Source organism: Peromyscus eremicus, chromosome 4, assembly GCF_949786415.1.
Source record: "Peromyscus eremicus chromosome 4, PerEre_H2_v1, whole genome shotgun sequence".
Lineage (NCBI taxonomy): Eukaryota > Metazoa > Chordata > Mammalia > Rodentia > Cricetidae > Peromyscus > Peromyscus eremicus.
Window position 1 is genome coordinate 83,747,639 of NC_081419.1, and position 12,441 is coordinate 83,760,079.

General features: G+C 34.8%; 1 protein-coding gene across 1 annotated transcript in view; it reads right to left on the reverse strand.

Annotated features, from left to right (window-relative positions):
- Positions 1 to 12,441, reverse strand: part of Mettl15 (methyltransferase 15, mitochondrial 12S rRNA N4-cytidine) — a 159,139-nt gene that overhangs the window by 18,970 nt on the left and 127,728 nt on the right. The window contains exons 4-5 of the mRNA XM_059261067.1: positions 10,435 to 10,626; positions 6,420 to 6,598 (exon numbers count right to left, since the gene is read on the reverse strand). Of these exons, the coding sequence (XP_059117050.1) occupies positions 6,420 to 6,598; positions 10,435 to 10,626 (371 nt within the window). The remainder of the gene's footprint in view (positions 1 to 6,419; positions 6,599 to 10,434; positions 10,627 to 12,441) is intronic.

The following is a 12,441-nucleotide window of genomic DNA, read 5'->3' on the forward strand; positions in this document are numbered from 1 at the left end:
GAACACCTGGCATGGTCTGCTGGCAACCAGTAAGTTCTAGGAAAAGTTAAGGAAGAATCTTGGCCAGTGTCCTACTGCTATCTCCATTTCAGCTCAAGTCTTGAAACTGGAAAAACACATTTCTATTGTTTGAAGCCTCCCAGGCAGCGGAACTTTGTAAATGACAGCTCTAGGAAGTGATGCAGGTATCATCCTGTTGCTGTTTCCTGTTTCCTTCAAGAAGCAGCTCTCATAACAGATTTTCATTTGTCAGTTTACAAACAAGCCCTTTTTTTTCTGTTCAAGAAATTGTTTTGAGGTAGTATTCTACTTTGTAGTTTTAACATAAAGTCTTGCTTCAATCAAAGAACTCCGTGTTCATAGCATTTACTACTGTCATTAGGGAACTGAACAAAATGTTACATAAAATTACTAAATATTTACTATGAAAGCAAAGACATACAGAGTAAGCTGTTTCTTTACGACATTTTTTCCCTGGCTGTGCAGAAGGCTTTTAAGTTCATGTAATCCAATTTATTAATTCTTGACATTATTTCTGAGCATAGCTGAATCTTTTTCAGAAAGTCAGTTCTCAACCCTCTATCTTCAAATGTTTTGTCTCTAATTAACTCCAACCATTTTAAAGTCTCAAGTCTTACCTTATGGTCTTTGATCCATATCAATTGAATTTTAAGGAAGATGAGAGGTGGATTTAGTCTCATTCTTCTACATGTGGATATCATTTTCATAGCACTGGTTTTGGAAGATGCTATTTCTTCTCTAAAGAATGTTTTTGATATCTTTCATAAATCAGTTGGGCCATAGGTTTTGAGTATATTCTTGGATATGCTACTTTCTTTTTTCTTTTTTTATTAAGGATTTTTTATTCATTTTACACACCAATCAAAGATCCCTTCTCCTATCTTATTTCATTAATTTTCATGTTCACTTTTGAGACATCACCATGCTGTTCTTATTACCACAGTTCTATAGTATAATTTGCGATCAGAAATTGTGGTAACTCCAGCATTATTCTTTTTGCTCAGAATTGTTTTGATTATCTGGGATACTTTGTGCTTCTTTGTGAAGTTTAGGATTGATTTCTCAAGTTCAGTGAAAAATGTCACTAAAAATGTGGTTGGCATTGCACTCACTTTGTAGATCACTGTTATATGACTGTTCTTGAGAATACATAAAAACACACCTACTCACTTGATGCAGGGTAACAATAAAAGACTAAATAAACTAGTGTTTATTCCACCCAAATATATTCTGATGAAGTGAGTTTATTAGCATTATTTACAGGAGCTCTCAAAGGCAGCATCATTATCATAAACCCTAATAATGGTGACAACTCATGAAAACTGCAAACCTGTAGCTACCTGTAGCTTAAGTTTTTCTGGTCCTGCCTGGCTCCTGTGGCTGCAAGGTCAGGACAAATCTCCCTCACCTGCTGGTCCCACAGCTGCTCGAATGCAAGTAAACACACAGAAGCTTATATTAATTAAAACTACTCAGTCATTAGCTCAGGTCTACCACTGACTAGCTCTTACACTTAAACTTAGCCCATTTCTGCTAATCTATATGTTGCCATGTATTCAGTGGCTTTACTTGTGTGCCATTACATGCTGCTCCCTGGACTGCGGGCTGGCATCTCCTGACTCAGCCTTCTCCTTCCCAGAATTCTCCTTGTCTGTTTATCCTGCGTATACTTCCTGCCTGGCTACTGGCCAATTAGTGTTTTATTTATCAACCAATCAGAGCAAAACATATTCACAGCATACAAAACATCCCACAGCAGCTACCTGACTAACTGTAGGGAGCTCCATGTAGAATCTTTTCTATTCAATAGTCACTGCTTTTATAATTGGGATTGGGCCCTGTAAATCTTGTAACCCTCTGAGTCCTCTAAGCCTGGTAAGTTTCATAAGGTTCCATAATCTTGTGAGTTTTGTAGCACCCTGAGTCATATGACTTTCCATTCCTCTAGGAGGGAATGTTTCAACTTGTAAGAATTAGCAACATAACATGACTTTTAGAAGCACAGTAGTTTTCACAATATTAATTTTGCCAGTCCATGAGTGTGAGATGCCAGAGGTCAACTTTAGATGCCATTCCTCAGGTGCTGTCCACTTGTTATTTTTTTTTTTTTTAAAGAATTCATTTTGTACTTGTATGTCTATTTGTGAGACTCTGTGAGTCTGTCTACTACAGGGGTGATGAGAACTAAATCTGAATCCTCTGCAAGAAGAGTAAGTACCCTTAACTATTGAGCCACCTTTTCAGCATCCCCTGCTTTTTTTTTAAAGCAAGGTCTCAATCCTGCCTAGTTGGCTAGGCTGGCTAATCAGGTTCTATCTGATTCCACCTTCCCAGTATTGGGATAACACAATTGTGCCATCATGCTCATCATTTTTAAGTGAATTCTGGGATCAAATATGTCTTCATGCTGTGCAGCAAGTACTTTACCAACTGAGCAAGTACTTTCTCCAACCCTATTTTATTTCATTTTTTGCAGTTATTATCAAAGTGCTCATTTTCTTCACTTCCTCCTCAGATGATTTGTTATCAGTATATAGGCAAACTATTGTTTTATATGTTAATACTGTATACTGTCACTTTGTTAATCAGCTCAGAGTTTTCTGGTAGGATCTTCAAATTTTTACATATAGGATCATATCATCTTTAATAAGAATAATTTACTTCTTCTTTTCCTATTCATATGCCTTTAATTTATTTCTTTTGTATTATTATTAGTCAACATTTTAGTGACAACAATGGATGAGTGGAGAAAGAAGATATCCTTGTCTTATTCCTCATTGTAGCGAAAATATTCACAAGTTTTCTCTATTGAGTAAATGCTGACTATAGATGTGGTATATATACTCTTACTATATTGAGCAATGTTTCTTCTATTATTATTTTCTTCAGGGATTTTCTCAATAGGGAATGTTAGTTTTCATCAAAGACCTTTCTGCATCTATTGATATATTTATGTGTTTTCAGTCATTGAGTGTAGTCATAAGATGCATTATATTTATTGATTTGTGTTGTTGAGCAATCCTTGCATCCTTGAAATAAAGCCCATTTGGTCCTGGTAAGAATTGACTTTCTGAAAAAGACTGCCATGCTCAGAAATAGTGTCAAAAATTGATAAATTGGATTACATGAAATGAAAAGGCTTCTGCATAGCCAAGGAAACAATTCTGTGAAGAAACAGCCTACTCCAAATGTCTTTTCTTTCATAATCAATATTTCATCATTTTATGTAATATTTAACTCAGTTACCTAATGACAGTAGTAAATGCTATGAACATAGAGATCTTTTGATTGAAGCAAGACTTTATGTTACAACTACAAGGTAGAATGTGTTGTTGAATTTGGTTTGCAAATTCTTCATTGGAAACCTAGACAACTAACCAGGGCTGGTGAAGTCCTGGATCTGAGAACCTACAACCACCACTATACTAAACTAGCATAATTCCCAATAGATTCTAAATATATGTCCTTATCCCCAGAAAAAGGTTGTCCTCAGCCCTCATCAAGGAAAATTCTCTTTGCAACAGGCAAAGATCATTAGAGAAAACCACAACTACTCAAAATGCAGAGTTGTGAGCCCAGCCCTAATGGATACATCTATAATACTACTCCACATTTAAGGCTCAGTGATCCTTGTGGAAGAGGGGGTTGAGTGATTTTAAGAGGCAGAGGAAAAGGGTGTTTGCAGTGAGATTGTGTCTCTTAGTAATAACAGAAGTGCTACACTCATATAGTCTTACCAACATGATTGCCTAAACATGATCTGAATAAGGAAAACAGCATACATGCTAATGTGGAGGATGAAAACCCAGGAGGCCTCAACCCTATACAAAATATTACAGACAACTAAGGAATGCTAGATGTGGGAAACGTCATCATCCCCATGGAGAGGACAGCAACTGGTTATCCAATATCAAATGGTCATGCCTTAAAACATGTATGTATTATACATATTGAGTAGGTTGTAGTTAAGTACTTAGAAACACACACACACACACACACACACACACACACACACACAGCAACAATTAATGGAAAAAGAGCCATGAATTTGAAAGAGATCAAGAAAGGATATATGAGAGGTCTTGGAGGGAGGAAAGTATATAATTATATTACAATCTAAAAATATAAAGAATAATAAAAAATCATGTGGCATGCATGATCAGGGACAGTGGCTCATAATTTGTTGCTGTTCTTGTATTCCTATTCAGCTTTGGTATCAGGGTAATACTAGCTTCATAAAATGAGCTTGGTGTTATTTCTTCACTTTCTATTTTATGGATAGTTTTGTTCTGATATGGATAGTTGCTGGGTTCTTCAAAGGTTTCATAGAACTCAGTAGAGAATACATATGTACTTGAGCTGTTTTAGTTAGAAAACTCCAATCTCATTGCTTGCTATAGATCTATTATATTAAGCTTTCTAGTCTCTGGTTCAATTCTGGTAGGTCATAGTTTTCTCTTTTCTGAAATATCATGTCTTTCTTTTTTTCAAAAACTTATATTGCTCTCAATAAAGTTGTATTTCTATTGACTGATATTAAAGACATAAAACCAGACATTCACAATTTTTTCCTTGCCTATATGTGAATATTCTCCTTTTATTTCATTGTTAACATAGCCCCAATGTATTCTTAACATTACGATATTCCTAGGAATAGTTACATTGTTCCTGTGGTATAAGTTCACATCATTTCTATCTTATACCAGATTAGTATATCCCCAATTTCACAGATTAAGATCCAGAAACAAAACAGCTAATTTAATTTCTTAAAACTATACTCCCAATTATGTCTCAAATTCATCATCTCCTAAATTTTAATGAGTACCAACTGTCCTTAATTAGGCCATAGTCTTGAACAAACCACTGGTCCTCTTTAGAATTGGTACACAAGTTACTGGATAAAGGTTTCAACAGAACAATCTCTCAGGTGCTCGTTAGCTACAAACCCTCATTCAGTACCAGACAAAATCGTGTTTTCTTATGAATAAATAATATGATTTCTCACAGAAGATAGCATGCAGTGCTTCTTAAAGACAGCAAGGACAAGGATAGTTGCCTGGGGAGTAAAGAATAAGAAGGGCAATGTATATAAAGAGAAGGTGAATCTATTACATGATAATATTCTAGTATAAACTCTTTTGGAGGGAAAAATTGTAAAATACTGTACGTTTACAAAACCCACGTGAATTCTACTCCAACTTCAATAAAAGGTATTAAGTTGTGAAGGGCCTGACAAAGGCAGCTTGAAATATTAAAGACTTAGTCAATTCTTTATACTTTATTATGTTAAATAAAATATAATATAGTTTAATTATATTTAATTATGCCATAAACAATTATTATAAGACAGCTTAATGATTTGAGTGAATTTATAATTAAGTTTTATTCCTTAAACTCCATCTAGTATTATGATAGCCTTAGCCAATACTGGGTACTTTATTTACTTGTTACTTACATAATTTAATAAGAAACAATGAAAACAATCTTAATATATTTTTGGTATATAAAAATGATATAGCGTTTTTGTTGGTCCAACAAGATGAATAATTTATCACTGTAATTCTGTTAAGTAATGACAGGAGTTACATTTTTGCTTTGAGAAACTTTCATCAAAACATAGCTGTGAAACAGCATTGGCTTCAAATGGAAAGGGTACAAAAAAGCTCCTCCTAGCTAGAATCCGGTTCAAGAGGTTTACGGTGGCGAACAGCAGAAAAGATGAAATGTTTCAATAAGTCCCTTAGGCTGATTTAGTTAGCATCCACAAAGCGGAATAACCTATACATCACATACCCTTTGTTAGCTGATTGTTTAGAATAGATGTATGAGTCACTGAGTTTTATTTTAGCAGTTGGGCAATGCAATTCTCCTTTTGCCTGAAATATGAAAACGTAGAAATATAAAACTATGAGAAGTAATGTCAAATCTCATATGGGATGCTTATCAACCACTGTGATGGATCAAGCCATTCCTTAAACCTTGTCATTCCATCTTCTACCTTGGTCAGCACAAATGATAAATTACCACTTACAAAATTTCTATTATATTAATCAGCCACCCATGGCACATAATCTTTAAAAATTGTGAACGGTATTAAAGTTGTTGGAGAGAGAAAGCTTAAAACAAACAAACAAACAAACAAAAAAAAAAGAAACCTGACATTTGAGAAGGATATAAAGAACGCTGTTCTGAATGATTTCACATATAAATGAATCCTTCTGGGAGCCAGACAGGGAGGAACACACACACACACACACACACACACACACACACACACACACACACTTACACTTACACTATACATATACATATATATGTAATATATATATACATATATATGTAACAGATGTTAATTTAATTTTTTACTCTTAGACATTAAAGAGAATTAATGAAGGTACCTGCAACAATGCTAGCAAGCTGCTGGGTCCTAGTGATAGGGTATATGCTTCGTGCTTGAATGATTGCAGAAGCAATTTTCTTGGCATGCTTCTCCTCTCCATATGCTCTTAGGATGGATGCAAGTGCTTGTTGATCTAAAGCATTCACAACATCAGCTGCAGTGGGCATGTCAGGATACCTGTGCAAAAAAGAGCCAACCAGTTTCCTGACACCAATTTTATTGACAAGAGTTGATATTTCAGAGTACTGGGAATACGAACTCAGGCATTCTCAACACATTGTCTAGAAGAAATTCTCAAACAGACACAAATGAAAGAGAGTTTCTGTTTTACATAGTAATCATTAAGGCAAGAGGAACATCAAACATTCATTGAGGTCAAGGTAGGAAGTTACAGTATTTTGTTGACCTTTAACTTTCACTCATAAAAAAATTATTATTGATCTTGTGGCTTTCTCTTAAGATAAAATAATAGAAGAATGTTTAGAATTAACTTGTTCAAAAATGACATTACTAATTGAATTACTCCTTTCTTGAAGAGGAGACATGATGCTGACAGATGATAGCTGATCAAGTCTGAATGCTAGTGAGTAAATCAATCTATGCCAGCAAAGAACCCACATGTGGAACAATAACAGAATCCAACTTAGAAAGTCTACACAGGAAGACACTGGGCAGGTTCCCCTCACAAGAACTGAAAAGACCTAATGTTAACTGTGCATGTATTGGATATTTGATATTAGCTCAGTCATCAGTGGCAAAGGTCATCATGGATTAAAACTTCAAAACAAACAGCACTGATTGAACAAGGCTAAATATTACTTTCAAGTGGAGCACAAAAAGAAAATCTAAGTTCTGACCACATAGACTAAATTATACTAGCATAAAATAGCGTTCACTGTCAGATCATTCTAGTTCATTTCCATTTAGAGAAATGGGTCAAAGCACTCCAACTGATGAGCCAGTCATGATTCGACTTATTAGGAACATCTGCTAGTAGTACAGCTACTACTCCCACATAAATATGTTGGATTATTAGTTTCATACTGTGAATAGTTGTGAGTTCCAAAGACACGGGAGCATTAAGACCTGAGGTTTAAGCCAGAGTGAGGTTGCAAAAACATCTAAAATTCTTTTTGATGATTAATACTTTGTTAACATGCTTGTGCATTCAGGAGAAATTTTCATCCTTGTCTTGTATTCAATTTTGCATGTCTGTATGTTTGTCAGTCTGTCTTTGAAATTCGTACTCTCTCTCTGATTGTTTTAGGAAGTAGGAAACATCCTGTTCTATGTATGGTGGTTTTATTTATTTATTTTTTTGTTTTGTTTTTATTTACTTATGTATGTTTTGAATTGAAATATAGTTATATTATAATTAAATATATAATTAAGTAAATATAAATATAATTATACTATATATGAAATAAATTATATCACCCCATCTTTCCTCCCCCCAGCTCCTCCCACCCCCTCAAATTGACAGCCTCATTTTCTTTTGAAATCTTGTATCAACGAATGTCTTATATGGTAGCCCTAACTTGATTTCAGTGGGTTGCTTTTTTGGCTTATGGAATGAAGATCCTTCCTTTTACAGTTGTAGTGGCCTATATAAGAATTGAAGCCTTGCTATATTGGATAACGTTTTAAATGCAATAGACTCTCAATTTTAATCTGGGAAATGAATATAACAATGCTTATTTCAATTATCAGAATTGCTAAGACAGGAGGCACAAATGAAATAGTAAATACAGACAATATAATGACTGGGCAATAAACGTTCATGTCCTTCAGATTTTTCCAGTTCATATATTTGCCAGTCATCATTTTGAGCATAAAAGACAAAAATCCCTGCTATATCTTACATACCTATGAATTCAGTTACCAAAGCCACTGTCCACTGAGACAATTCTTGTTAATGATGGTAAATTCAGACCCTTAGCTCTATCAAGGCCATTATAAGTAGGATGATGGATTTAGTTTTCAAAACCTTCTACCTTTAAACATGAAAATTAAAGTAGCATTTTGATCAGGTGGTATTCAATGGACACCAGGTATGATATTATTTTACTGTTACATTAACATGAAATAGTCGTATAAGGTTTCCATAATGCTAGAAGACAAAAGGAATATAACTCTGAGGGCTAGCAGGCCAGAAATCTGCATTTGAATAGGCATTAATATGATGACCAGGAAGAACTGCTCCTCTAAGAAAACATGAAGTTTACCCTTGTCAGCCCAAAGATTTCCCTGAAAAGTTACTGTAACTTAACATCATAAGAGAAAGTCTTAACTTGAGTGCCAATATATTATCTCCCAACAAAGAGTATATCTGCTCACAGAACTAGCCTTTCAAGTCATTGAGGCTTAGAATTCTTCTCTGTTACATGAGAAGATAATATAATCTAAAAGCAGTGGTTGTTGTAATTGGGGTCAGCACAGAGTTGAGAATCCAGTGCGAAAATGTCTCCTGTGTGTCTTTATCCTAGGGATCAATCACTCTCTGGGGACTGACAGATCACAACTCTGTGTGTGTGTGTGTGTGTGTGTGTGTGTGTGTGTGTGTGTGTGTGCGCATATATATATTATTTTTTCCCATGGCCTACCCTTCTACTTGTGAATCAAATTCCATATTCTGAATATCTCAAACAGGTTATAATCCATATTGTTTACCTGGAAGATCTTCAACTTTTAAATATATATGTATTATTTCAAATATAAGTTCAAACATAAGGTATTGACTTAAGGGCTTAATTCTCAGGAACAAATTTATTTTGAAGTTCTTGAGGAGAAACTCATGGATGCAGATTTACAAATTAAAATTTGCCCAAGAAACTATTACATTAAGAATATGGTAATTCACTATTAATTAGAAGCTTTGTTCATTGTATTACAGAAAGTATCTTCCACAGCAAGACACAGGAAGAGTATAAATTTATTCAACATTTTATTTCTATATAATCACCTTAATTTCTAAAGTTGAGAATATCTGACCTTCACTATTAGTCACTAATTGTTAAACGACTTTATTATTTTATTATATCGTGATATTCTTTGTTCTTTGAATGCCAATAATGCAAGCAGAAGAAGGCAAAGGATTCAGAAACAATAGGATTCTAATAAATATGTCACAATGCAAATTAAGCAGTCACATCATATATCAAGGCAGGAGACTATACATGAGTATTTAGCACAGAATATTCATGGCACAACACCATGTGCACATGAAAAGCAAGGGCAAGTGTTGCAGATATAGGTTACTCTGGCTTGGTACCACTGCTAGGTCCAGATGTTAGTACTAATTTAAGCTCTTAAAATTAATGTAGAAAAAGGAAATTTTTCTCCTCTTTTTATAGTACAACATGATGCTATTAAATAGGTTGTGTGTTTATTTGAACTGAATAATGGTAAACAAGCAATAGTATTTCTACAGCGCTGAAGAATGAAGAGGAGTCACAGGTGATACTCCTTATAGAGATGTACGGCTACGTAGTGATGTGAGATGCAGTGCCATACATTGCAGATCTTTTGGAGAAGGTACAACTAGGGTGACTGCATAAGAGACAGAACAAAAACAGAATTGTTGACCATGGGAATCCTGCCAGATTTGTTTTTGCAGCATTATAAAAGAATATCAATTAAATACAGCTCCTTTTGCTTCTTACAGAGACATAACTGGACATGCACAAAAACTATTGTTTTAGCATCAAATTTTTCCAAATTACTACTAAACAGTCATATTGTCAGTGAAAAAAATCATATAAAAGTTGATTTCCCTATTCTGAATACCTCCTCACTATATTCTGTAAGACAGTAAATATTTTCCTTTTAGAATACCAAGCCAAAGAAATACTGAAGTCTATAATGAGTACCAAACACAGCTGATTACTATGTATGGACAGTGTTGGATGTGGGAGTGTGCTGGGAATTTTTCAGTCTTCAAGGAAATTAAATGCAGAATGTTTCTAAGGAATTGATTTTCTTGTGGTAAGAAGAAATGCTTTTTCAATACCCACCTGTCTCCATCCATCCTCATGTCCAAGGGGCCATCTTTCCGAAGGGAGAAACCTCGCTCAGGAGCATCAAGTTGCATGGAGGAACACCCCAGATCAAAAAGAACTCCATCAATAGTCCCTGGCTGCACTCCAGCTTTTATTAACAAAGCTTCTGCCTCGCTGAATTGGCCCAACATAGCTTGGATTTGTTTCCTGTGAATAAACCCAAGAGACAGAGAGAAGACCCGCTGTATTAGTTTTTCTTCAAGTTTCTGGCCAATGGAAGGGAGCACATCCTATCACGGAATGATTTACCTGAAATAAGTACACTAAGTGTCATGTACTTACTTAGCATATACTTTGAGAAAGTATATATTTATAAGTCAGATATATTCCTTTGTCAGACTAGGTTTTCATTCTTTTCTCTAAAAAATTTCTTAAATTTATGAGTAAGAAAAAGTTACACATGACATTCTTAGAAAAGAATTACTTAACTTCCAAGGAAATCCAAATACAGTAGGCATAAAAACAAAAAGAATATAAATAAAGTGTGCATACACATCATGAATGCTCTTCAGTCATATAAAAGGAATGAAATCCAGTTACATGGAACTGGAGATCATTATGTTAAGTGAATTAAGAATGCACAGGAATATAGGTAATACATAACTTGCACTCATAATATTAATACACTCATCTCAAAGTTGAGGGTAGTATGGTATCTTGTAGTGATGAGAAAAGAGTTGGGGAAAGAAGAAAAAAATCACAGGTAAAGAGCAGATAAGAATTTTCAATGTGCTATTGTATCTCAATTTAAACACTGCCCAATGCAGGCATTCCATACTACCCCACTTACATGTGTACTTTTTATGTACCTATTAAAAATAAATCTCATCAATGAAAAGAAGTAAGAAAAAATTGTTAAATGTGTTCACTCTCAGTATTTTACTGCTGTGAATGTTTATTCTGTACTTAGGATAGGGGCATTATATAGCCACATACTTGAGGAATGAAATAAAGACAAAGGCTAAACAACTCCTGAAGAAGCACTGTTTTAGCTTCCAGCAAGAATTTTAAAATGTGCATGAAGCATTCAGAATCAACAGACAGGAAGACGATTAGGTCACTATGTTGCTATTCCAATCCTCCTTCCTATACAAAATGAGCTGCTGCCCTTAGGTTTCTTCAGGCCTTAAGACAACTAAAATTCCTTTTGGAAGGGGAGTGAGGAAAAAGAAATTGGGCAACATACAGAAGCTTTTACTCTCTCTCTCTGAAGTTGAATGGAATGGGCTTGTATTTTAACATTAGGCAATTTACATTTATGGCATTTACTTAGGTAATTTATGCCATTTAAGGGGAAACTCACAGCTCATTGGTAAATTTTCCTCAATTCTGGATGAAAGAGTAATTTCTGGATTTCTCTTTTGTATTGCATGCCAAATATTTACTGCATATCTGTTGTTGCCAGTGATTATGCTATTTGGCGAATATAACAAGGGGACAGGAAAACTGGTAAGTCATGTTGCTTGAGTTAGCAGCTAAGAGGAAAAGATATAATTTACAGAACAATGTGGCTGGAGCTAATGATAGAGATATAAATAAATGCACCCCCCATTTTTGGAAAATATAAATGCTAATAAAATAGTATTGGAGAAGCAAAAACAAGAAATAAAATTTCAGGATTGGAACACATTTCATAAGTCATATATGCCAACAGCTGATATTTGAATCTTTCCCTATCCCAATATCATGAATTGGAGCTAAGAAAGGGGAAGAATTCTGTTTGAATCACCTCTGGATCCCAACCTTAGGCTATATAGATAGCCAAACAGTCAACACTCATTACTGGATATGGGTGAGATTGTAAAGTTAATCACATCTAAATTTCCAGTTTTGTACACAAGGAAACAAAACCATGCTTGAGCATGTGGGGGTTCACTCAGGAGCAAAGTGAACAAGGATATAAGAAGAAGACGGTATGTTGTCAAAAGTGCTTCCTTGCTGCTACAGAAGAATATGATTGGC